The following is a 27048-nucleotide window of genomic DNA, read 5'->3' as shown; positions in this document are numbered from 1 at the left end:
CTACAGTTGAATGCAGCTTTTTAGGTATCTATAGCCTGTCCCTGCAGGCTTTTTAATATAAAAGCGTGTTAACATAAGTGCCGAGTAATAGCTCTAGGTGCAGTAACTCAGACAGCCACTAGAGGTGCTTCCTGGCTGAGTGCTGCAGACGCTCTGCATGGAAACACTGTACGCTCCCCATAGAGGATTCACTTCATCTCTAGGAGGAGATGCTGACTGGCACAGTAAGTCTTTTGCCATGCAAGCATAATAGCCTCCCAATGATTTCCTATGGGAAAGAATTGGATTGGCTGAGATAGTCAAATTTGATGATCTCAGCCACAGAGGTGGAGCAGCTGTGGCAAAATTGATGCGGCACCAGGAAAAAAGTGAGTAAAATAACCTTTTTACAGAAAAGAGGGGGCTGGGGACCTAGATAGTCATTTTACCACTATACTGTTAGGAATCAATGTTTGTGTTCCTGACACTATAGTGTTCCTTTAAGTCCATAAGGGAGTTCTTGCTGGCAGCAAGACGTGTCAATCAGGAGTTTCCTATATTAGGGAGCTAGAGACCTACTTGTGGGCTCTGGCCAAAATAGGAAGGACAGGGTTTTGTTGAAATATGGCCATTTCATTACAATTTATTTTATCTTTTATATATTTTTAATTATAAATAATATATATATATGTAAGCTCTTTTGAGCAGGGTCCTCTTCATCCTATTGTTTCTGTAAGTTTTTTGTAATTGTCTTATTTATTGTTAAATCTCCCTCTCCTGTAATATTGTAAAGCACTACAGAATGTTGGCGCTATATAAATGCTACTAATAATAATACATATATATATATATTGTAAAAATATGAAGAGGATATAAAAAGTATATTATTTTAATTACAAAGTGCGAAAATATTCTGAGGAGGAAAAAACCACAGAACTCCCACATATGTATTTGATCCTAAAGCATGCTAGCATTCACACGCTTCCCGTGCTTCTCAAACACTTGGCAAGCCTCCAGCTGATGTCACACATTTACAGCTATAGAGCTATCGGTAAGACTTGATGTGTTTGTTTTCAAAGAGCATTTAGCAGGCCCAGGGCTGGGCTCCCAGAAACTCTTAAAGACCATTCCACGAAATTACTTTAATAATTCAAGCTTTCTGCTGTTCTATAAATCATGAGGGGTTTGAATGAGACATGTAGCAGTGGAAGAAAGGGTGGAGATGCACAATCTGTAGCTTAAACGCCAAGGGTGGTACACCCCACAAAATTGGCCTGCTTATTGAAAAGCTACTGGCAAAAAGATGATGCTGGGAACAGGGGTGGATTTGAATTAAATCACTAGTCAGTGATTTTTAAAGGTAAACACTCTTTCGTGCTTGTTTTCCAATTTTTCATATTTGCAACAAGATGAAGATTTAATATTTAGAATAACGTTATTAGAATAGTTCTAGCAGAACTGACTTGTCATATACTATTATAAATACAAATGAAACCACCTCCAGTTTAATAGGTTAATGAACTATCTCCAGTTCAACAGGTTAATCACTAGTGTGTGGAGAAAGCTGTTCATTGGGTGTAAAAAAAACAAATTAAAAAAACACAATAAAGAGAAATCCCCAATATATATGAGATTCCATATCTAAGAAGAGAAAGTTCAGGGCCAAACAGCTGTACCAAAAGCCAACAGGGAGATCAGTGTAGAACAAAATATTACATTTCAAAACGTAACTTATTAGTAGTATAAAAAAACTAAAATCCTAAATGCACACGTAAGTAAAAAGGTATGGGTTAAGGTTGGAAAGCACAGGGTTACGTATGAGGATAATTAAACCCAATATTAACTAAGAATAAAATAACTAATGCAAAAAGGGCAAATAGTAGTTTGCTAGAAAGGTAAACCCCAGGAATCAGCTGGTGCCATCATGTACGGGAGGGCCGAGAAAAAGAGTAAAAATGACTAGCAAAATATAGTGCTGGGTGGTAAATAGCATGTAACATCTAATCGTCAGAAACCAATATCAGATGCAATAGCTAAGGATTCCCTAATTGCCCACCTTAGTTCCAGCAAAAGCAATGTTTAGCTGAAATGCCACAAAATAATACCTCCTAAAAACCAACAAAAACACAAATAGTACCCCAGGGCACAAGCAACACAGGCCTAGGGATAATCGAAAAGGCTATCTAACCTGCTAGCACCTACTGAATCCAGCTAGAAATTAAACCAAAGATTAAAAAGAAAATGCTGTGCTACCCATAGTGAAAACAAAAAAAGAAAAAGAAAAAACCCGACCCACATTTTGATGTTAAAACACCATTGTCAGGGACCTGCCTATTAAGCTCAGCCAGAACATATATTAACCTAATAAATATATATGGCTATAATGCTAACACTAATTATAAATAAGGTCCAAGCGAGTCCTAAACATTCCATTTATCACTGATAAATGAGCGTATTCATAACAGGAAACATTGTGATGAAACATTAGTGGAGATAGTTACCCAGCTATAAAGAGGGGTGTCAGAAAGACAAAGAGGAGATGGACAGGTAAACTGCTACTACTGTCAAAGAAATTTACTGTCCACGTCTGCACTAAATATTACAATCTCCCCACTCCACCCCTCTCTAACTAAAAGCCTCCACACAAAGCTATAAGGCTATTGGCCACAAATACAGAAAGATCGTTCAAAGCAAAGCTGTAACTCAAAATTGTCGGCAACAGAGACGCTAAAACAGTGTATTAAATGCGTAGCATAGAGTTAGTGAGAATTAAAAGCATAAACTGCGCCTATTTATTTTGGTTACACATTACATTTATACATTTAAAAAAAAAAAAAATAAAAAAAAAAAATACCTCTTCAGGGATGTAATCCAAAAGGCATGCGGCAGTCTTTACCCCATACAGAACCAAAAAAGTGCGGTTTCTTCTTTTTATTTTTGTGTTACGGAATAAAATAAAGATGTAGACTTGCAACACTAAGATTTATCTAGTCTCTCTAGCCACCATGATTTGCAAAAAAGAGTGACCCGGTCAGCTAATAAAATAATTAGCAACGTAAATTACTGCTTCCAAATGCATTATTGTTTGTTTTATTGGAAATGGCCTGCTATCAAGTTTGAACATGCAATCTTTACGGTAATAGAAAACAATTATAGCTTCCAAATGACAGCGTAGGAATTAACGGTTTGAAATTGTGCTGCTTTTATTACTGTAATGCAAGCATGTTGACCTGCTTTTTTTGTAGAACCCTAGACCAAAATTCAGGCATGAATTTCGCACTTGATTTTGTAAAATGTGAAAACCACAGTAATGTTGCCACATAAACCCTGATCAAATCGAAAACCGCCGTGCACTGGCTTAAGAGGAAACTGTCAGGAAGCTTCAAACACAATGACACTTTGCTGTGAACTTGCAGCCACTTAAAGGGAACCAACGCCTAAATAGAATTTGCCTGGTAACGAAAAGCTTTATAGCCTTTCCAAAAAACATGGGCTATGAGTCACTCACAGGACTTTAACCGCTACAAACACTAGTTTACATAATGATGACACTAACATGCATCATTGTTCACAAGGCTCTACCGTTCTGCACATGGGCATATTAAACCATCCATGCATTGCACATGACATTACCTTTGCTAAGTTACCCTGTTTTGCAACAGAAATCACACAGATGTGTTAAATACAGCTGTGAATGCTTTTATTGAGTGGAATGGTCACTTACTGCACTGGAATCTCACTGAAATTCCAAAACAATCCAAAGGATAATATGCAAAGTATGTACTATGTGTGTCCATTGACAGCAATATGTGGCAAAAGGCAGCGTTTAAATAGATGTCTGTTTGCATACATAGCCTTTTCCCTGCAGCTTTCACTAGCAACATCTACTGGGGGAAGGTATTCTTGTGTGATGTGTATCAGAATCCAAAGGCATCTCGGTGCATCAATGGAACATTCCAGTCTTGTACTTTTGCATGGGTAGCAGTCCAGAAAAAGGACACATCTCCCGCAGTTTTATATGCCAGGAACTAAAGCTAGCGTTGAGGTGGAGAACAGAGGCATTAAGATGGGAGAGCTTCAGACAAGTTTTTTTTTGTTCTTGCTAGAACTCTGTTTTATGGTACTTTATACAGATGTATTTAGATCTACCCCTTTCTTAGCTTCAAAAGTAAATATATACACATATACACACTCCTAAATCTGTCCATCAATTCTAAGCACATTTCAAATGTTTGACACTGTATTGTAAGATGAATGGGTCAAGCAGACAAATCAACTCCCCCCTCATCCCGCCTACACCACCCCAAGCGCAGTTACTCAGCATTACCTATGGTATCGGGTAGGTCCAAAAGCTCATTGTGCTGCAAGTCCAGGTTGGTGATTTGGGTGCAATTGCCAATCTCTTTCGGAAGGTGCTCCAGCTGATTGTGGGCCACATCCAGGGTAATAAGGTTACATAATTCACCTGGAGAAACAGAACAGATCAGTTAGCTTGAAGAAACCATGTGCTGTAAATTTGTGTGATCTAGCGACTGGGTGGATCCAGAGGTGGGACATACTCGTGGTAATCTAGTTGAGTCAATGGTATTTAAGCAGCAGGGTCACTTCTCTAACATGTTTACTAAACATTAATGACAGAATGAAGGGACGATGGGGAAAAAGGAGGTTTTCACAAAAACATAAATAAAGCTGTTTTATATAAGCATACACATACAGACGCATAAACACTGCTATAAATGTCCCCTAGCCCATTTATGTCTGCAGATTTTGTTTCTCAGAAACAGAGTAAACTACAAACTTTTCCACCCATGACGAGTAACAGTTGACAGGCAAAAATCAGCAGTATGTGAGTTTGGCCAGATTCTGCACAATATAAATCCATAGAGAAGGGGTTTTAAAGCACCAAAATATTTTGCATTATTGAAAACGTGTGCATATGCTACATTGTGGTCACTCTCCTGGCCCAGAGTGGCTTATAACTGCAACAATTTGCAAACTTTGCTGCAGCAACTAGCCAGCCTCCTGCAGAAGTGACTTCACAGAATGAATTTACATTCTCCTTTGCTGATCACAGGTTTAATGTGTGCATGCAGAGAAGGCATGCACAGTTTGTGACCTCCTCCCAGTGGCTGTATTGCACGTGTGGTTGGCGGCTTGAAAGATCACTGTACACAGCAGCCAAGTTCATAAAACTGAACCAGGTTGTGAATAGGCTGCAGAATGCAGTAGTATCCCTGCTTTTAGCTTATTCAGTAGTGTCACACATCAATTGTGATGAATGCTAAACTACATATCCCATGGACACCTGTTATACATGGGTGTATAAATGCACACAAGTGGCAAATGGCAGTGGAGTTTTACAAAGTGGTCCAAAAGAAATAGAAAGAAACTGGAAGAGGGGAAAACAAAAAGAAAAAAACAAGGTCCATTACAGAAACCGACCCAACATGGGGAATCCACTTACACAGTATGTCCAGGGTTCCCATACACATGACAAATCTGATGGGTATAAGTGTGCTGGCCATGTTATTAAAGAGTCAAACTAACCAATTCCAGCACCAACAGCTTTGCCGTGTAAATTCACAGCTACCTCCACGCTTTGGGCAATAAAAGATGTGGCTCGAAACTACACACAAACAGCTTTGCCATGTAAATTCAACTATGTATTTTATGAATTGCTTCAAATTTGCCATGGCTGAAAAGATGGGAAGTACTAGGAATATATACAAGAGTTGGGGAAGGAGGTTCATTTTAACACTATAAATCCTTCCTACCCAGGAAATATTTTCACCCTGCCTCTTTAACCCCTCTGTGACATCAGTTTTCCCAAGAATAATGAAATAAATGTAACCAGATCTTTTAACAGAACAAAAAAATAAAATCTGGAAAAAAAAGTTTATAAAAAAAAAAAAAAAAATACAGCTTTATTAGTAAAAATATTGAACAAGATGGCAGCTGTAGCATACAATGAAAACAATAATGCTGCATGTTTCCACTTAGCTAGCTGTCCCCATCTATTGCAGAACTATAATTCCCATGACCTGGATGGAAAACAACTAATTAAGGCAATACGTCTGAACGAGCCTTGACTGAATGATTCCCCCCCTACAATATATGAATGCTGCATAGTGCAGGGCACCATTTTCCAATTACTGCCTGCATGAAAAGCAACATTTGCCCAGGGATGGGGGTGGCAGTCGCTGGGTGCCTTGAAATGTCACTTTCAAACAAATTGACATAAACCTGGGGGACTTGGCACAGAGACTGTAGTGATTATGTAATTAAGAATGACTCTTTAAAGCACCATGGGGAATTATAGGACTGCAACAGCCTAGGATTTACCTTTTGGTCATCTAGTGTTCAACATTTTTCCTATTGTAGGCTGTATAAATATTATAAACAAAAATGTATGGTGAATAAAAACAAAAAAAAACGGTACACTGAAATAACAGGCAAGTTCTGGTAAACACACGCAGGAGGAAGGTCGATTGTGTCAAGCAGTCAGACTTTCTCAGTAATTTTCTGTAGCTGTTACACAGATCAGAGAGCAAGACACAAGGCTTCTGGGAACTGACAAAGCAATCCTTAGACACAGAGCATCAATTTTACGTAGACAGAAAAGAATGCCTACCCTGCACTGAGCAAAACAAAGGGTTTGCTTGGAGGTAAAACTAGAGGAACAATTACAGTGATCTCATCCTTTAGCATTAACCCTCTGCCTCCAGCAACAGACAGCCCTGGGCTTTCCTGTGAGGATGTGGTTTAACGTGATTTTGAAGGTTCACGGACGCTCTAACTGAATGCGATGCTGGTAAATCATAAATTATGGAACAGTGCATGTAATGCAGACACATACCAGCTTTGCATATTGATTACGATTAACCTAATAATCCTGCCAGAACTTTAAACTTGTGTACACATGTCCCTTCAAGTGTGCCCAAAACATTATTTGCAGGGATGTGTCAGGTCATGCTGAACTAGCAAGAGAGAGACAGGTAAACATCACCAAATTACTGCATAAGCAGGTGAAGTTATTCTGAAAACAAAAGGTTACTTAGAGGCACACTATAGTCACGAGAACAACTAAAGTTTAATGTAGATGTTATGGTGTCTACAGCCTGTCCCTGCAGGCACTTTAATAGAAACACTACATTTTCAGAGAAAAGGCAGTGTTTACATTTTTGCTAGGGACATCTCCAGTGGCCGTCACTCAGACAGCCGCCAGAGGAGATTCCTGGATCAGTGCTGCAAAATGCGCAGCGGCTCCACGCTCTGAATGTAGGAGCTGAACTTTCCCCATAGAGATGCACTGAGTCAATGTATCTCTATGAGGAGATGCTGACTGACGCAGAGAAGAGTTTTGACATGCATGCGCGATAGCTTACCAATTCTCTCCTATGGGAAAGCATTGGATTGGCTGAGATCATCAGGTTTCATGATATCAGTCAAGGGAGCAAAGCTGGGGTGGGGCCAGCTGCGACCAGACACTGGCGATGCTAGAAAAAGGCGAGTAAATTATGTTTTTAACCGGAGGTAAGGGGGGGGTGGGGAGGGGGTCCTACACTCTAAGACTGCTATTTAGACCAATAGTGTCAGGAATACACGTTTGCATTCCTGACACTATAGTGTTCCTTTAAAAATCAAGCTTTGTTCCATTTGTATCAGTATGAGTTTGTTTGTCTGCTTTCCTTCTAGTGTACAAAGCTGCAAAATATGTTGTCACTATATAAATAACTAATAATTATAATGATAACCATCATTTCTAGAAAGTGCTTTTGGCAGAAATACATTGAGATTATGCCCTGGGAAGTGTAACAATACAATCTTCTTACAAGGTTACATATTTAATGGGTTACTCCAAGCACCATAACTAATGCAGTGATCTGAAGTGGTCATAGTGCCGAGAGTCTGTCCGGTGTTTTGCTGTGAAACACTGTACGGTACATACTTAGTTTGCACACTTGCCAGAGGTACAACTTCTCCTCTGGTAGCATCATTGGGGTATCATTAGCCAACCGAGAACTATGGTTCTAGGCTTGTTACGGACAATTCTGTGCATTTACCTATGCACAGAATTGCATTCATTCAAAAAAACGCTCACAGCCAATTAATGGCCAGCAGGATAGACCTGCTGCTATGCAGAAGCCAGATGTCATCACCGGCTAGAGAGAAGACCATGAGTCCGGGAAATGGGCCAGAGTACTCCTGGCATCATAGCCATGACAGCTGGGTGAGAGCGTAGTGGAAACAATACTTCAGGGCTGCTGAGTGTTTTTTCATTTCATTACGATAAATCGATCCTAATACATAAAGCACCTTAAGGCTTTATGGAATGCTTTAGAATGCAAAAAAATGCCATCACTGTTTATTGGGTATAATAAAAAAAAAAAAAAACTTCTCATATTAACAACGGGCTAAATTTTGATGACATCACAGCAGATCTTTAATATTAACTACCATTTGGATTGGAATCAGAAAATTTCTACCGCCTTTTGGGTTTGTTTGTTTTTTTTAAGTCAGAGTGTAGAGGAACATGGAATGTAAGACTGGGCCATAGCGACGTACGAAGAAATAAGAGCAACAAAAAAGAGAGGGAAAAAAACAAAACAATACAATGGAATAAAAACACAGACACAAGACAGAATTGCAGACACAAACAAGGAAAAGTACAAATTAAGCAGAAAAAAATACAACCACGGAGAAGAGGGCAAGCACACAATCAAACAATGATTGACAAACAATCATATACAAAATATTCTAATTTGGTAGTGCACGCACACACACAAACACAAATAGAGTGAAAGGTCAAAGTGTTGAAAGGCAGATTACAGTGGAGCACACCTTTGGCTACCAATAACCTTTTCACTCTGAAAACTAACTTGTAAAGTAATCAAAAATAGTGAAATTTCTTTCAGGTTTCATGACCTTGCCAAATCACCACCACAATGTTCTTTATTATTTATTTATTATTGCTATTTATAAAGCGTCAAAAGATTTCGCAGCGCTGTACAATTAGTGGAGAAACATACAATATACACAGACAAATACAAGAGGTAAGAGAGCCCTGCCCGTAAGCTGATATCTAGCCATTGGAGCTCTTTTATACAAAGTGCTTGGCAAGATGGCCCGTGAGCTTACAATCTAAAGGAAACCATGGGGATTTGAGACAAGAGGTAGCAGGGGACGTTTGGAGGTGATGGCTGAACGAGTTAACAGAGAAGCAGCTATTGGTAAGATGTTAGGGGAATGAAGAGGTAATTGGGTGAGAATCTCAAACAGCTGGAGGAGCATGCTATATATTTAGGGGGACCCTGGGTGGGTGGGTGGGTGGGCGTGGGGAGAAAAAAAAATGCAGTCTTTCACTGAGTTGAGTGAGGCCTGAATAACAGAGAATAGGATTGAACAGTTATATGGAGGTATTTACAACTGGGAAGGAGAAAAGAGGGGAGGGGAGGGGGGGGGGGGGGGTGGAGGGGTAGAGTATACATGTGTTCTATACTATTGAAAAGTTTAGCAACCAAATTCTATCACCCAAAATATTAATAACTGTCTACATGAAATATTGGTCAGAAACATTAAATGACTATAGTACATATTGCATGCACAGAATATTACAAACTACAGGTAAAATGGTTACAAATCTATAGTAATATAACGAAGTAAACTTTAAAAGCATCCGATTACATAATATTTTGAAACATTCTCCATTTACAAAAAAAAAACAAAAAACATGAACCAATACATTCCTCTTGTATAAATGTGGCATGTTAAGTAACAAGACTCTCTAACAAATGTACGGCTTTAAACATCCAAACTTGTTTTAATACGCGAAAAAGATAAAAATGGTATTGAACACTTCCCCTTTAAAAACAAAATGTATGCTAGAAAGAGTTAATATACTGCTTGTCATCTTTGAGCAGCTCACCCAATGTGTTACCACACCATGTACCGAAAGGTGGAGCGTTCTTGTAAAATACACACAGAGGATAAGAAGATTAACATAGCAATTTTCCTATTCTGCGTGTATTACAGCAACAGTTTTTCTTGAAAACAGCAATAATTTGAATCTGAACTTCAATGGAAAATTAATGCTAGGCTTATCAATCATGTGCATGCTTGTCATTCTCCAATATGTTTGTATGGAATAGAAGGGATTCACTGACAGTCTGTTGCTTTCTGGTTTCTTCTGAGGAGACAGCCTGCCTGTAAGGTGCAAGTTTTCACACATTGGCATTTTTTTGTTCAGGAGTTTTTTTTGTTTTTTTTAAAGGGCAACTTTGTGTAATTTGTGTAATGTGTTGGGCAGTGGTAGGACTCTTGTGAATGTGCTTTGTTTGTATATAGAGTATGTGTCCTTTTGCTAGATGTTTTATCTCACTATAATTGTTTTAAACAATAGAGAGTCCAGAAGGAAATAAAATATAGCAATGATGTCAACCAAAATGGTAAACAGACTGCCTGATCAAAAGGGTTTGCAGCAAATCAGAAAGGCAATATCCAGCATTTTAACTATGCAAAAGCCCCCATTCATTTTCATTGATAGGCACTTGAAAATATCACTCCATTGTCCCCCAATTTTTTTATTCAGCATTTAGTAGATATACCCCTAGTGAAAAGGTGGTTTTCCCCTATTAGGTGTATATTAAGGAAAAACAAACAAACAAACAAACAAAAACAAAAAAACACAGCTTGCAATAGTTGCAGACCTTATCTGCTGTCTTTGCAAGCTGTCCCTTCCCCCCCCCCCCCCCAACAGAGACTGAAAGTCTCTGTCCCAGAGTCACGAGATCACACACACGATAGTGGCTTTCCAACACTTCTCAGCGAGCTGTATTACAGCTCACTGAAAAGGGCTTTGTGGAAGCAAAAGAAAACTTTTCTGATTGACTGCCAGGAATGTGTTGCTGCCCCTAATTATAAAAATGCAGATTTCTATTGAAATTGGCACTTTGGAGCCAGTCTCATAAAGCACCTCAGTGGAGTGTTCCTTTAAAAAAAAAAAAAAAAAAAAAACAATCAAGATTTTAGGGTTCTATGTTGTGTTTTTAAAAACATCACATTGGCTCAGCCATGATCTCTAAACAAGCAGCCCTGCAGAGTCGGTTATGTGTGGCAAAGAACATGGGATACACAAGCTGGAGGCTGAACCTGATTATCAGAGACTCCCTTCCATCTCTGATTGCTCACTAATTCAATGAACCTCATAGAGGAGGAGGAGCAGAGTTAAATATCCCTGCAAGCTAAAACAAATCCTAAAGTACAGCATTACTGCCCCAGTAAGGACACGTGCTGCTTTAAACACTCCAATATTATTACCCTATATTACTGTATGTGGAACTGCATTAAAGGAACACACAGGAACCCATTGACTAACTTTTAATGCATTAAATCAGGGGTCCTCAAACTCCGCCCCCCCCCAGATGTTGCTGAACTACAACTCCCATGATTCTCTGGCTATGTAATTCAAAGAATCATGGGAGTTTAAGTTCAGCAACCTCTGGGGGGCCGGCGTTTGAGGACCCCTGCATTAAATAGATAACACATCAAAAGACCCTAAAGTTGCTACCCTTTTTAAGCAAGTGTCAGCAGCTGAACGATTCATCCCTGACCAAACAGCCTCTATCAACCAGGAGCCTCTCATTTTGATACATGGTGTCTGGTCTTATCCAATAAACTGTTGTCCAGCAGAGTTTACAGGATAAGTAGCATACCCACCAGCTGGATTTCCATTCACCACACAGGATAAGCAGATGGCAGCCACAATGCACCTGCAATCAGCTAATGCACTGCCTGGTACACAGCTTTGTGAACCAGACTTTGTGCAGTGATTTCCTACCTAAAGCTGCAGGCGGCTCATTCGTGCAGCCACAGCTCGGGTTCTCACATAGGGAAGAGAAAAGTTTGCCTTTGTTTGTGCACAGAAGTTGGACAAAACTGGAAAGGGAGAAAGTAAAACGAAAACGTAACATCTATCTGCACCAGCAGGCAGGCGTATGTATAGCTTCAGTGAAGTGTGAGCTTATAGGCAATCCTGGGAATATAAATAGGGAGCAGGGTACTATCCTGCATCATAACAATTGCAGTCATTAAAGTGTTATTATCTTATCTGACTGAGTTCCTTTGCGCATTTTGTGCAAGGGAACACAAAGAAAAAAATAATGTTTAAGTAGACAAATAAAAATTGATTTTTTTTTTTAGAATAAAAGACAAAGTGAGCTAAACACAAGCCATTTTTACAAAATGATTCAATTATAAAAAGTCAGACTTAACTGTTAAAATGAAAAAATAAAAACATTGTTTTACAATAACTTATGCCATGCTTAGATAATTTCTCTCTTTCGAAACACAGTAATGTAAACACTGCCTATTAAAATGCCTGCAGGGACAGGCTATAGATAAATACATTAGAACCACTACATTAAACTGTAGTGGTTCTGGTAACTATAGTGTCCCTTTGTTTTATAAAAGAAATCCTCTATTGCTTGACAAGTTAACACATCTAGAGAGCGGGAAGGTTTTACTCACCGATTTCAGCAGGCAGCTGTTTGATCTTGTTCTCTCGAATGCTCAACATGGTTAGCTTTGTCAGAGTTTTGATGTCCTTCTCTACTGCTGTGAGGCGGTTAAACCGTAAGAAAAGCGTGGTCAGGGAACTTAGCCTGTAAACCACAGGAGGGATTTCCCTCAGTTTGTTATGTCGCAAGTCAAGCATGCGAAGCTTCTTCAAGCTGTCCAGAGATTCGGGCAGGCTGGTAAGAGAGTTCTCACTCAACGCCAGCGTCACTAAGTTCACCAGGCTGCCCACCTCAGGTGGCAGCGACTGCAGCTTGTTGCTGTATAAATAAAGTTCTGTTAATTGTGTCAGCTCCTTGATGGATGAAGGAAGAAGGTGTATAGACTTCTTGGCCAAGTCCAAGCGCGTGGAGTTTTCCTCCCGGCATTTATTTAGCTCTTTTATCACCTCTGCATTGCTGGCCTTTTTACGCATCCCTGAATTTGGGCGTTTTATTGTATTGTCCACAGTAAAAGTCACTGCAGGTTGTGCTCCACTAGCATCTTTCTTTCCTTCTTTGGCATCTTTAAGTTTGGTCTTAAGGTCCTTCTCCCGGGCTTCCTTTACTAACCCGCCACATGCCTTTGGATCCTTGTCTCTATCCTTCGATGTAGTGGTCACCTTCGATTCATTATCCTTAGGATCCTTCTCTTTTCCTATGCTGCCACTCATGATTGTGGTTCTGCCTTAAGTCAGGTACCTCATGAAATCTGTTATAATTCAGTGTCCGACTTAACACGCCAAAAATCACTTCCCCACAAAATATTTTAAATAGAGATCCAGGCTCGTTCAGGCTACATATTGGGTAACAAGGACCAGTTTGTAAACCCACATGTTAAACAATCAGTATGAGATTCAGGAGTCTGTCATCCAGGTTTCTAAATAAAGATAAAAACAAAAATAAACATTAACACAATGACAGCAAATCAGATTATATCCTTGTAGTCATAATACATTTAGATGTAAAAAACAAAACAAAAAAACAACAACACAGTGTTGAATATATGCACAGCTCTGTCATGACTAACTGGGACAGGTGGAATCACTAAGGAAATTTTCAACCCAGCATTTAACCACTTACCTAGAAAATGCACTGGGATAATAAAATCTTGTGTGAAATAAACATTAAGGAACTATAACAATTCAGTATATCAATTGTATCAAATATATGGCTGTTCTTCTGCCTGACTGAAAAATTAAAAAAATGATTCCAGTACAATAATATAGCGAGCCACTGAACACAAAATAAATTCTCAAATTCTGTGACTACTTTACATTAAGATTTCTGTACTGGACTAAAATTTTGCAGTTCTGTATTTCAGCTGTAAGAGTAAAGGGGAATACGTGCACATACCTAGGAAGTACAAGATGACTTACAGCATTTGCTACATTGGTTTTCTGCATGTAGAATTAGATTGGCTGGGTGTGGTGAGAGTGTATATGAGACAAATAATGCAAAGAAAATGTTTTATTTCCAAGTGACTGAAAACAGGCTGGAAAGGTGAGCTCCTATGTACTTATGTTAAAGCTACAACTACTAACAACTGGTGAAGTATGGGGATGGGGGGGGAACAAATTAAAATTTTCTTCAGCCCACTTACAGATCCAATCTCAACCTGCCTACACGATCTTGGTATTGCTGTCTATATAAGTACAGAAAATAAAGGCAGTTTGAGCTATAGACAGCCGTGGTATCTGCTTCCAAAGATGTCTATGTGATAGACAGTGTCAGTAATCAAATGGTGCTAGAAAAGCTTTCGTACCTAGGGTCCAATGAGCGCCGCTCCCCCTTTCCACTACCAGACTTGAGAGAGCCGGATGATCTTTCTCTAAGCCAAGCCCAGCGGTGCAGGGCCAAGATCATTGTACTAGCTTAGGAGAGAAGGAACTTTTGCTCTGCTAGCTGAAGTAAGAAGTCAGGGAGAGATGCCTGGCCTAACCAAGGGGAGAATTTAAACTTTTCTAAAACAGCGTGACTACTTCCGGTGAGGGGTACCAGTAAAGTTCTGACACCATAACAACTAAAGTTGGCTATAGTGGTTATGGTGTCCAGAGTGTACCTTTAAATGTTCACTTTCTGGCACATGCATAAAGTCAGAAAAAGGGTTTCCTGAAGGGAAAAAGAGGTTTCCTGAAACTTGCTGGGAGAGCTTTCTATTAAAGTTCAAATTATCTTTAACTCACCCAGACTACTAACTCAGCCTGTGACATTGCAAAGCACAAGGGCTTTGTCCCAGAAGGCAGGAAGTGTACGACCAGGAGGAAGGCACAATACAGTGTAAATGCACAGAGAATAAGAACTACAACATTCAGGATAATCTGTTTTATAAACACTGCAAATAGGGTGTGGAGACTATTGCAAAATGCTTGGGAGGGCAGTAAAAACAACTAACAAAATCTGTGTGTGTAGAGTCTCATATTTAATTAGTAAATGTGCAGTTCTAAACCAGACACCGTGCCTTCGGTGTTAAAAGCAACCTATTTTATGGTGCTCTACAACATTTTTCAGATTTTTTTTTTGGGGGGGGGGGGGGGGTGCCAATTGCACTCAAAAGAACGCTTGTTATGGAATAAAACATAGCTCATTGTTTCCATTTAAAAAATACAGAAATGTATGCACACGTAGCAAATGTGAACTCAGAAGCCCACTTGTCAAGTGTCCAAGATTATTATTTTAATCAGGGGTTTGAACGCAATCAGAGTGTACACATCTCATTTTATTTCCAACGTGGAGCCGATATGGTCACACATACTCAATCCTTCCAGTTATCCCTGACTCGTCAAGCTGCTTAATCCTGGAGTAGCAGCAGCAATGGAGGTCAGTACAACAAGCATGCAATTGCACAAAGGTAATGAAGAGATAGATCAAGACTCATCTAGGGGTGGCCAGATCCACAATGTTTTCCTGTAAACACATTAACTGTTTGATTCTGATTTTAATTTAAAACTTCAGGAAGGAAATCAGTTTACTAATTAAAGCAGTCCCTTTGGGATTCAATTTTAATTAATGAGCTAATTTTCTTATTATTAATCTGCTGCTTATGAAGTTTACATACAGCATGGCGGACGCATTCATATGAGACATGTAGAAACCAGTAGATCAAGCAGTCCTGATCTCAGCTCGTCTGGAGATCTACCTTTTGGGCCCCCCCGGTGTAGAAAGTGAGGTTCTGCATTTACTATAGAGTCACTATAGACAATTGATGAGAACTTGCTGCTAGACTGATTTTCCTCTCTAGTCGTTTCTCTCACACCTCACCCCTCTGCCAGTCCTTACATTGGCTTCCTGTATGCTATAGGAGTCAATTCAAGGTACTAACTCACACCTATAAAGCACTGAACAACTCTAGCCCCTCTTATATCTCCTCACAGATCCATAGGTATGTCCCTTCTCGGTCTCTCCGCTCTGCCCGTGACCACCTCCTGTCTGTTGTCCGCACCCGTACGGTCAGCTCGCGCTTGCAGGACTTCTCGCGGGCAGCTCCCTTCCTATGGAATAGCCTGCCTACCGCCATCAGACTCTCCCCTAGTCTTGCATCTTTTAAGAAGTGCCTTAAAACCCATCTCTTTAGGAAAGCTTATGGTCTCCAAGACTAACCCTTACCTCACATACCTGTCTCTTGCCCTCTCCTAAAGGGCAGCCCACCTTACTTGATTGCAAATTCCTGTCCTAATGTGTTTTACACCCCACCTCCTATAGAATGTAAGCTCGATTGAGCAGGGTCCTCTTCAACCTATTGTTCCTGTAAGTTTATCTGTAATTGTCCTATTTAGAGTTAAATCCCCCTCTCATAATATTGTAAAGCGCTACGGAATCTGCTGGCGCTATATAAATGGCAATAATAATAATAATAATAATAACTGCATTTACCAATGATGAAGTGTACACACACTCAAAGAATACTTTGGGACAAGGTTCATTTCAAAGCATGCAGAATTTTCATGAAACGGGTGAAAGGTTAGTTTATAAATTACCACTCAATTTAGTCAGAAGGATCAATAAATACTACACGATCACCATTATCAGCAAAATGCAAGAGGAGTATGAATTTGCTATACATTCCAAAGACGATGTTGTGAAACAATCGGCAAGCTTTATGTAAATGCTCCTCACTCCTCTGCTACATGTGTAATGCAGAGATCAAATGTGAGCCCTTGGCAAAAACAAATGAAATGTGGAAAAACAGAAAAAGAACAGAGAATTGCCACAAGTATGATTAAACGCTGCAATATGGGCTGGAGAGATTGTCTCACCCATGGACGTCCTTTGTAAAATTATATTTTTTATTTGTGTTTATTCATTATAAACCAACTTGTGGGAAATTGAAAACCAAACTGCAAAGTTTGGGCAAGACTAGGAGACTAGGAGAAGAAAATCGTAAACTCTTTATCCACAGTTTGGCTATTTTCAGCAGATCTTTTGTAATTCCATGAATACAAATGTGGTTTAATTGTTCCAAGTATGTTCAGCATTTCTAGGCAATTCTTTGGCACAGTGGGCAAATAGCACCTAAAAACACAAGGGAAAGCTGAGCGCTACTCAGCACATCAGATTCTGACTGGATGTGAACACTAGCATTAGCATTAGGGGCACTAGCATTAGAAATACAAATCTGTACTCCCAATGTTATAGCCTCATGTCCCTAGTTATTTTTAGCCACACTACCCATTAAAATTTTAAAACTAAATATATTTCCTCTTTTTTTGGGGGGGGGGCATCTGCTCCTCCTCACATGGCGTCATCCTCAAATTGTTCCTCCATTCCAATGCATTGAGGACCGTAGGCGCATCCACTACAGATTTGGTCATTAAGAATAATTGCATGCAATGATTCTCTACGGCAAGCCATGATGGCACGGCGCATGCATACATGTCACAGTATAGCTTGGTATAGGAGTCGGGAAGTAGCTCGGCTCTCCTAGCCTGTGCTCTTGGAGGCCTGACTTGAAACCGCATTTCCAAGTCTTATAATTATTAAAAGAAAATGTCCTTTGATTAGACCGTTTCACCTTGCAGGTTCTGAACATGTGTTGGCAGAGTGCAGTGCACATTGACGGCAGATGTAAAATAAGTACAGAATTGACTTTAGGCAGCCCGGAACAGAGTTCAAAGCCGCGTGAGTCACATGTGCAACAGGCCCCCATCACACAAATACAAATAACTCAAACTGAAACACTATACATTCAGACTCCGACCATCATGACCACTCAAAAAGCAGAAGTGGTCATGTTGGTTGCAATAACCCTTTAAAGAGTACGCTATAATAACAAGATGACCATGCCCACATTGGACCACTGTCAAAAGAGGTTAAGTGCAGGAAAATTTATAATAGCTTCGTAAAATTTAATATTATTGGGTCTGCTTGCAACTACAGGCACCCCCCTTCTACCCAGAAGAAGTCTCTGGGAACTCTCTTCCAGTAGTTTAGCAATTTGGGGGTTAAACCATTCATAAATGAGCGTCCTTGAGGTGAAGCTGAGGTGGTGTCTGGATCGGTCCTTTTAAGACACATGGAATGCACCCATAATATGCTGTGACTGATGTTTAAAGAGCTGCATAGTCATTCTGGTAAACTATGACCAGTGTTTGTTCACAGATTCAAAAATCCCATGTGTGGTTGTTGGTAAACACTGACTGCATGTCTGTGTCACTCAGTGTGATCATGGAGCAGACATAAAAAGTTGTAGATTCAGCTTCCCCGAATTCATCAAACCTTCTACACAATGTATGCTTAGCTCTTTGCTGAAGGTATATAACAGTATTTAAATAGAACGTTTGACTATTGACTATCATATTTTACATTTACAGCTTGTGGTTAGCATTAAAACATTTGGGAGTTTTTATAAGTGAGATAATTTAAGAGATGTCGAGCTAGTTGCATAGTACGTTTATTTAAAGTGCAATGGATGTGTGCTCTAACTGGCAGTAAATTAGCTGCAGGAACATGGTTAAAATGGACCTAAAAATATATTTCCATTCGTGAGTGTATTTTAAAGGGTCACTTTAATCACCATAATACTTCTGCTGGCTTAAATGGGTAAAGAGCAAGGACCTTGTCCTGCAGTTTATGATTTCAAAGCTCATTATCTTTTGGAAAATGCACAACCTGAGCTGAGCACTCTCTCCGCCTGTGAGAGAGCTGAAGAACACAGCTCTGCTATAAGGTGCACAATGCCCTGGATCATTAAACAGTATTGCTAAAAGAACTTTACTCCCTTAAAGGGACACTATATCGTCCGGAACACAAAACTTATTCCTAACCCTATAGTGTAATAAACAAAATCTAGCCCCCTGCCAGAGGGTGGCCCTTACGTCTCTAAATATAGTAAAATCTGATCTTTGCTCCAGTCTGCTGGTACTGGCTCTGCCCTTTTTCTGCCTTCTTGGCTGACATCATTAGTGGTGATCTCAGCCAATCACAATGCTTTCACATAGGAAAGCATTGGATTGGCTGAGACTGCCAAGGAAGCAGATCAAGGGCAGAGCCAGCACAAGACAATCAATGCATCTCTATGAGTAAAGTTCAGTGTCTCCATGCAGAGGGTGGAGACACTGAATGGTAGTCCTGCCCCAGGAAGCAACTCTCGTAGCCATACGAGTAGTGGCCAGTGGAGGGATCCCTAGGCTGTAAAGTAAACACTGCATTTTCTCTGAAAAGACAGTGTTTACTGCAAAACGCCTGAAGGGAATGATTCTACTCACCAGAACAAATACAATAAGCTGTAGTTTTGGTGACTATAATGTCCCTTTAAGAGGGCGTCTGCCAGCAATGCTCCCTGGTTCCCAGCGATGACAGAGGCCCACTGCCCCTGCTGTGGAAATCTCCAGCCACTGAGAGTTTGGCTGACACTATGGGAAGGTCCTGTGAGGTGCTTCTGGCACCAGGGACCCATTCCTAAACAGTTTGTGTATTTACTCTGAGAGGGCTCCATGGTAATCGTGGCGGCATAACCACAACACCATGCTATAGTGCTGGAAGTGTTCCTTTAATCAGGTATATTATCGTTAAACCCTCAATTGCAATGGCTAAAGGCCACCAAGTATGTACATACTGTGAATCTGGCCCAGGATACACTGGTCTGACGGGGTTATTCTTTTTTAACATATTTGTGTTTATTGTGTTTTATAAGAAACAATAAAAGGGGGGGGGGTTCCACATTGTGATACATATACAGTAGCAGTATACATTACATGGTAGTTTGCGTTAACAACGTCTATTAATTGGGATAACACATATTGCAGGTCTTGCATTTACGCATATAATATCTAGTACATATGTCCATGTCATTACAAATCTCCCCATTTCGTTATATTACAACATATTGTATGTGCAGGACCACCTCCTGGGATTAATTGTACTCATTAGTAATGTCTTGGTGCCCGCGTGTGTTTGGCTCATGGCATACCTATCGCTTTTCCCTCATTGGTAAGAGTGTGTGGAGTTTGGGAAAACCCAGGGAAGGAAGTGAACTCATCTTAACATAAACTTGAACTTGCACTTGATCTGGATCTGGATCTGGATCTGGGACCAGTAATGAATGCAAAGGGAACTTCATTTGGGTACGCTCAGCTCGGTTGGGACTTATGTTTTGTGGTTATGTTTTTATTGTTATCGGACCTGGCTTGCTATGCAGTACCCGCCCCTCAATGCGTGAGCCAGTCATGCCATATCACCTCATGTTGCTGTGCTTTCCCCTTCATTCTCAGAGCCATGTTTTCATATAGACAGACATTATCTAATTTCTTTGAGATCTTTTCAATGGAGGGGATCGCTTTGTCTTTTCAGTGAAATGCTATAGCCATTTTAGTGACCGTGAGAAGGTTTACTATCAGAGGGGTATGGTGCTTCTGGTGCAGCGTTGGCAACATATGTAGTAAGTATCCTTCAGGTGACATCGGCAGGGTAAAGTGGGTTATCTTGTTTACCAGTGTTTGTACGCTTAACCATAGTGGCTGAATGTCTTGGCATGCCCAGAAGACATGCAACAGTGTACCCTGGGATTTCTCGCACCTCCAGAATAGAGGGGAGGCCGTACATCTTTGCCAGTCTGTGAGGCACCATGTACCATCTCATTGTGATTTTGCTATATAGAGATGCTGCTAGATGCCCTCTTGGTGATGGATATGGTGTTGTGCCATTGTTGTGCCGTGAGCTCTCTACCGATATCCTTCTCCCATTGTGTCATGTATTGGAGTTTGTGTGGGGTAGCAGCTTCCCACAGGTCATTGTAGCACAGTGCAAGGGGCTTGATGTGGCGGGCGTTCAACAGGTGTTGTGGACTGTAAGCTATAGGTCTTTGAGTGGTCTCATTGGCTTGTGTATTGGCCTGTAGGATGTTCTTGACCCTTAGGTATAGGAATAGGTCTCTGGAGGGGAGGGAGAATTCCAGGCCTGTAGAAGTGTCAATGTGCATTGTAGGATTGTTTTTTTAATGAGGGTCAGGGCGCCCACCCACAGAGCTTGGGTTATTTCTGCCGGGTGTATGCAGGCATCTTCAAAGGAGAGCCAGATTGGGGTTGGTGCTCTCTCGGAAGCTCTGAGTAGTCTTAGACCTTGAGCTAATAAGGAGGCCTGGTAGTAGAACCGAACATCGGGGAGGCCGAGATCTCCTCTAGTGAAGTGGAGGCCTAAAGTCTTGTTTTTAATTCGCGGGGGTTTCCGTTTCCAGACGTGCGCGTTTATAACAGGTTGGAGCCTGTGAAGGAGGCGGGCTGGCAAGGTTATGGGGATGGTTCTGAACAGGTAAAGTATGTGCGGGAGAATCATCATCTTAATTGAGTTGATGCGGCCTATCCAGGAAACCTCTAGGTCTTCCCATGATGTTAATTGTGTTGTGAGTTTCTGAATCAGAGGAATATGGTTTTCTTTTTGTAGGGTGCTGATTGATTTAGTAAGTTTAATCCCTAAGTATGAGAGCGACTTTTTCCTCCAGTCGAATGCATATGTGCGGTCAAGTTGTGTCGTGAGGGTGTGCGGTATTAGAATAGGGAGAGCTTGTGTTTTTGCAGTGTTGTTTTTGTAGAAGGATACTTCACTGTATGTGGCAAGGAGATTTTGCAGCTGCGGGATAGAGTGCTCTGGTTTTGTGAGGTATAGAAGAATATCGTCGGCAAGCAATGCTAGTTTCTGTTCGTCCTTTGGCGTAGATATGCCCTGAATTCCTTTTGTTTGTTTTATATGCCTTATCAAGGGCTCTAGGCAAAGAATAAAGATGAGTGGGGAAAGGGGGCAGCCCTGTGTGCGGTTTCGTATGGCTAATAGAGTCGATAGGAAGCCTGTGCTAAAGATTTTAGCTGACGGTTCTTGGTACAGGGCTAGGATGCTAGTTATGAACTCTTGGGAAATGCCCATTTGGGCGAGTGTTAATCGCATATATTTCCAATTTAGGCACTTTCTCAGCGTTAAGCGCTAACAGGACTTCCCCTTGATGTGTGGAGTGGGCCCATTCTATGAGGTTAATGAAGTGTCTGGTGTTGTCGCCTACTTGCCCGCCCGGGACGAATCCTGCCTGCTCCTCTGAGATCAAAGTTGGGAATAGAGGTTTAAGTCTGTTTGCTAGTAGTTTAGCATACAGCTTGATGTCGGCGTTGAGTAGGGAAATAGGCCTTAGGTTAGCGCAGATCGTCGGGGATTTGTTTGGCTTGGGTAGCGTGACTATAAACGCTTCCATCACTTCTTTAGGGTTTTGCCCAGTTTGTTTAATGTGATTGAAGAGGTTGGTGATGTGCGGAAGTAGTATGGTGCTTAGTTTGTGGTAGTAGTAGTTGGACAGCCCATCCGGGCCAGGCGATTTATGTTTAGGTATACTAGCGATCGTGTTGGCCACTTCTTCACAAGTGAATGGAGCTTCTAACAGCTCCTGTTGTGCTCTTATAATGGATGGGATGTGGGTAGTATTCAGGAAGCGGGTGATTTCCTCTTCAGATGGTTGGTGTGTTTGGTGGTCCCTGTCAAGCTGGTATAGGGAGGCGTAGAAAAAGGCCAATTCCTCCACAATGTGGTGTGGGTTGTACAGTTTGTCGCCCGACTTGGAAATTATGTACGGTATTTTCGTGTGTAAGTATTTCTTCTTTAGTTTGTTAGCTAGTGCTTTACCTGCCTTGTTCCCTGTATTGTAATGGGTTTGTTTAAGGTAGCGCATATGCTTCTCTGTTGTGGCAATTTCAAGATTGTGTAGGTCAGTTCGGATTTGTTGTAACTGCTTGTGGGTCGCTTTATGAGGTGTGGGTTTGTGTTGGGATTCTAATGCGGCGAGCTTTGCGAGGAGTTCAGCTTTGGTATTGTTTTTTATGGTGGCTCCCGCCTGTGTCAGAATGCCTCGCATAACTGCCTTGTGTGCTAACCATTGAGTTGTGACGGGCGTGGTGCAGGCTTCGTGTTGTGAGAAAAAGTCAGTTAGATGGGTTAGGACGGTGGAGTAGGTGTTGGGGCGGTCCAGGAGAGCCTCATTGAGGCGCCAGGTTCCCGTGCCACGGGCCGGGTTCAGGACCCAGAGCGGCGCGTGGTCAGACCATGTGATAGGGCCGATCGCGACCGTCATGACGTGTGTTAGTGTGGTTTTGTCCGTGATGCATAGATCAATTCTAGAGTGTGTCATGTGCACCGGGGAGTAATACGTGTAATCTTTGGTTCCTGGGTAAAGACAGCGCCATGAGTCGTATAGGTCATGTTCAAATAGTAATCGACTGAGGTGTCGCCCCAGTGCTATTGATGCCCTTTTTGGTCCTTTGTTCTGTGTGCGTTGAATGTCTAGGTGGGGATCTGGGGTGCAATTGAAGTCTCCACATAGAATGACATGTTCCTGCTTGTATTTTTCTACCTTCTTTAGTGCCTTTGTGAGAAAGGCCGTTTGGTCCTCGTTGGGGGCGTATAGGGAAGCAATCGTTATCAGTATGCCATTTAATGTGCCTACTAAAATGAGTAGCCGGCCATCTCGTCCCGTATGTTGTTGGCTTGGTGTGAACGCCCAGTCATCGTGAAAGTATATGGAAACCACTTTTGAGTTTGTTGGGGAGTGTGCATGATATGCTTGGGAGTAGTGTCGGACTGCAAATCTCGGGGGGTTGCGGCTGCAGAAGTGTGTCTCTTGCAGACAAGCTATGGCCACCCCAGAAGTTCGGATGTCTCGTGCTGCCAACCTCCGTTTATGGGGGCTATTAAGGCCTTTCACATTCAGGGAAAAAAGGGTCATAGTGTTGGGTGTCCCAATGGTTAGAATTTGTGAGTGCGTATCCGCTATAATGGAAGTCCCTCGTGGGGGTTTCTGTGGCATTAGGTGTGTATAGGCTTCCTGCGATAGTGTGTTGGTGCTTTGGTCTCCCTCCCCCCTCGTCTAATGGTGTTCCCTCTTAATGAATAGTGTGGTCCTGTGGAGCATAGTTCAATACAGTGATCCCAGATAACAGAATAAACATAAACATAGAAAACAAACAAAGTATATACAACAGTTCCCTAGTACGTAGGGTAATCATTGTTGTTGGGGTGACCGCCCAGCCTAATGCTTGGGAGGCAAGCCCAACTGGGGGATTAAAGTTAACCTGCGTGGTTTGGCCTTAACCGGGACCCTTTTCTTATATTAGATATTACAAAGCTTACATTATACAGACAGCCTTATATACGTTACTTTTATGTGAGAGCATCCCACTCTCTCAGTTAAGTATTTATGTTTCCTTTTTTTGTGCCCTTTATGTGCCCTCCATCCCATCTGCTATAAGACCCAGTGAGAAAGGTATAAGTGCCCCGGTGCAGATACAATTTGGTGCCATATACATTACACAACGTTATGGTCGGCTTCAGCGTCCAAGTCCTTTCCGTTTAGGCCCGTGGTCAGTTCGTTTTAGTGGGACGGAGGGTTGTGGAGGGAGAGTTCATTTGTCCCTTCTTGGCGATCCCGCCATGTGCCATTCAGTTGTGAGTCTCCTCTGCGGTTTCGGATCTTGCGCTGGCTGGTCCGGCGACTGGAAAAGTCCCCATTCTCTCAGAAGGCGCAATCCATCCTCTGGTCCCTCGAGAACGTGTTTTTTGTTATTTCTCCAAACGATGATCTTAGTGAGATAACCCCAGTGGTATGGGACATCGTGGTTTCGGAGAGTCTTCGTAAATGAGATAAATTCTCTTCGTCGGCTCATTGTGAGAGCAGATAGATCCGCGAACAATTGCACCCCCTGGAACGGTTCCGGTAGCGTTGTAAGTTTGCGCGTGGCAGTCAGCAGCGAATCTTTTGCCGTATAATAGTGGAACCTGACTACCACATCGCGCGGGGTGTCTGCTGTGAAGCGCTGAGGCCTAGGTAAACGGTGCGCTCTGTCCAGTAGCCACTCCGTGGCGTCCCTTGCCGGCAGCACGGCCTGACACAGGCTTTTGATAAAGTCGGGCAGGGCCTCGTGTGTGAGGTTATCAGGGATTCCTCTAAACCTGAACCATTGTTGCGCCTAGAGCGATCTATGTCCGCCATTTTCCGTTTTAGCTGCGTTTGTTCTTCACTGAGAGCTTGCAATTTAGCCTCCATATCAGTGTGAGCTGAACATATTTCTTCTGTGCGGACTTCTAGTCTGTCAGTTCTGTCTCCCAGCTCAGACAGGTCCTGTTTGAAGTCTGCCATCATTTGTTGGAAGCATGCAAGGTAGCCCTAAGCTCTTGTAGCATGTTGTAGAGGCTTCTCTCACTCACCGGGTTGTCTGTTTAACGGCCTGTGGGATCTCCTGTGCCTGGCTGATCTTCGGAGCTAGAGGCATCTTGGCTGGAGCGGAGGCGGTCTTTTTTGGTGGACCTGATCGGGTCCGTGATTTTCAGCTGCTTGGAGGGCGCCATGTGAGTGCTTGCTGCCCGATGGAGCTCTGCAGGGTCAGGATTGGTATGTCTATACCGGCTGTCTGTAGCTCTCGGGTCCGTCGGCCTGGGAGCTCTTACTCCATGCGCCTTTCCCGGTCGGCCGCTACTCTGAATATGCACACTGACATTCCCAAGTAAGAAAAATTACACAGCAACCTGGAAGAAGCTTTTAATTTATTTACAATATCCTATTTTAGTTTACCAACCGCACAGGAAGTGGGTAAAAGTGTTGTCACATTTACAGGACTGTGTAACGGCTCTCTAGCAAATAAAAAAAAAAAAAAGATTGGATATTAACTTCTGCCATTTCTGAGGTCAATATTATAGGTTGCCAAAATTTATTTTCCACCTAATAAAATCTGTACATCAAAGCAATTATTTAAACAATGCAATACAACAAGAGAGGATTGTATGGCCTGCTCATGGGCAAGAAGGGTTTTGAAGTAAAGATGACAATTTGCTGTCTGATGCCAGGGTATACCAAAAATGAAACTATAGAATTATAACAATTACATTCTATTTACAGCAAGCACTAAATAAAGTAGATTTAAGTGGACAATCCAGTCTTGAATATTTTTTATTATGAAGATGCATTAGAACAAAGGGGGAAAAAAAAACAATTAAAATATACGCACACATAAATGAAGCTGCAACAACTAGTGACACTTAGAACTACTGTACAGAAGAAATCTATGAAAACATACAGTTTACTTATAACGTGTACACTGCACACATATCTCTGTATTGCATTACATCTGTAAGCGCCATTATCTGAAGTGCACGAAACATTTGAAATGGAGGAGAAAAACTCACAATTATGTCCCTCTTCATTTTCTCAAAAAAAGTCCTTACAGACATAATGATACAAACAGAATGATACAAACAGAACAAGCAAAATTAAGTGCAGGCGTATGAAGCTTGGTGTTAACAATCTTGCCACAGCTGTCATCTACCTCTATCTGTGAATACCAGGCGATGATACAGTCTGTAAACCAAAGTATCAGTGTTTGAATGTGGGAAAAAGCCAACACAGAAAGAGCATACGTTGTCCTTTAGCACTTTTCTCTGATACAAAACTATGTACGCAGTGAGAATTATCAACAACTGAAAAATTCAAAAGCGAATTTAAAATTTAAGACCAAAATAGCCGAACTAAAAAAAATCTCTCCAAGTTAGCTGTGCTTCCAGTTCAGATGATCTGACCTTAAAATGTGTAATTCCCAGGGGAAATGGCTTAGCGATCCAGCAATATGCTGCGTAATCTGCTAGCTCTGTGGACCATCGGCATTCTTATGCGTGTAGACAAGCTTCCTTAACCCCAAACCACAGCATACTTATCTGGGGGAAGGCTCCAGGGAAGCATGGCTTCGAAATCAGCCAAAATAATTACAGCATTGACATCGCCGAAAGCACAGGCCCAAGATGGCACCTCCAGACCACGCTCTATAACATGCATAGCTTGGAGGAAAGACCAGACAGGGGGGATATGATAGAAACATTTAAATACATAAAGGGAAGGAGACTATTTAAAAGAAGAAAAACTACCACAATAGGACAGTCTTAATTTAGAGGGGAAAGGTTTAAAAATAATATCAGGAAGTATTACTTTACTGAGAGGGTAGTGGATGCATGGAATCTCTTCCAGCTGAAGTGGTAGAGGTTAACACAGTAAAGGAGTTTAAGC

General features: G+C 41.5%; 1 protein-coding gene across 1 annotated transcript in view; it reads right to left on the bottom strand.

Annotated features, from left to right (window-relative positions):
* SHOC2 (SHOC2 leucine rich repeat scaffold protein) overlaps positions 1-27048 on the bottom strand; it is a 65540-nt gene that overhangs the window by 18674 nt on the left and 19818 nt on the right. Inside the window, exons 2-3 of the mRNA XM_063434927.1 lie at positions 12505-13410; positions 4307-4444 (exon numbers count right to left, since the gene is read on the bottom strand). Coding sequence (XP_063290997.1) covers positions 4307-4444; positions 12505-13204 — 838 coding nt within the window. The 5' untranslated portion in view covers positions 13205-13410. The remainder of the gene's footprint in view (positions 1-4306; positions 4445-12504; positions 13411-27048) is intronic.

This window comes from Pelobates fuscus, chromosome 10 (assembly GCF_036172605.1).
Source record: "Pelobates fuscus isolate aPelFus1 chromosome 10, aPelFus1.pri, whole genome shotgun sequence".
Lineage (NCBI taxonomy): Eukaryota > Metazoa > Chordata > Amphibia > Anura > Pelobatidae > Pelobates > Pelobates fuscus.
The sequence above is the reverse complement of the archived record's forward strand: the minus strand, read 5'-3'. Positions and strand labels throughout refer to the sequence as shown.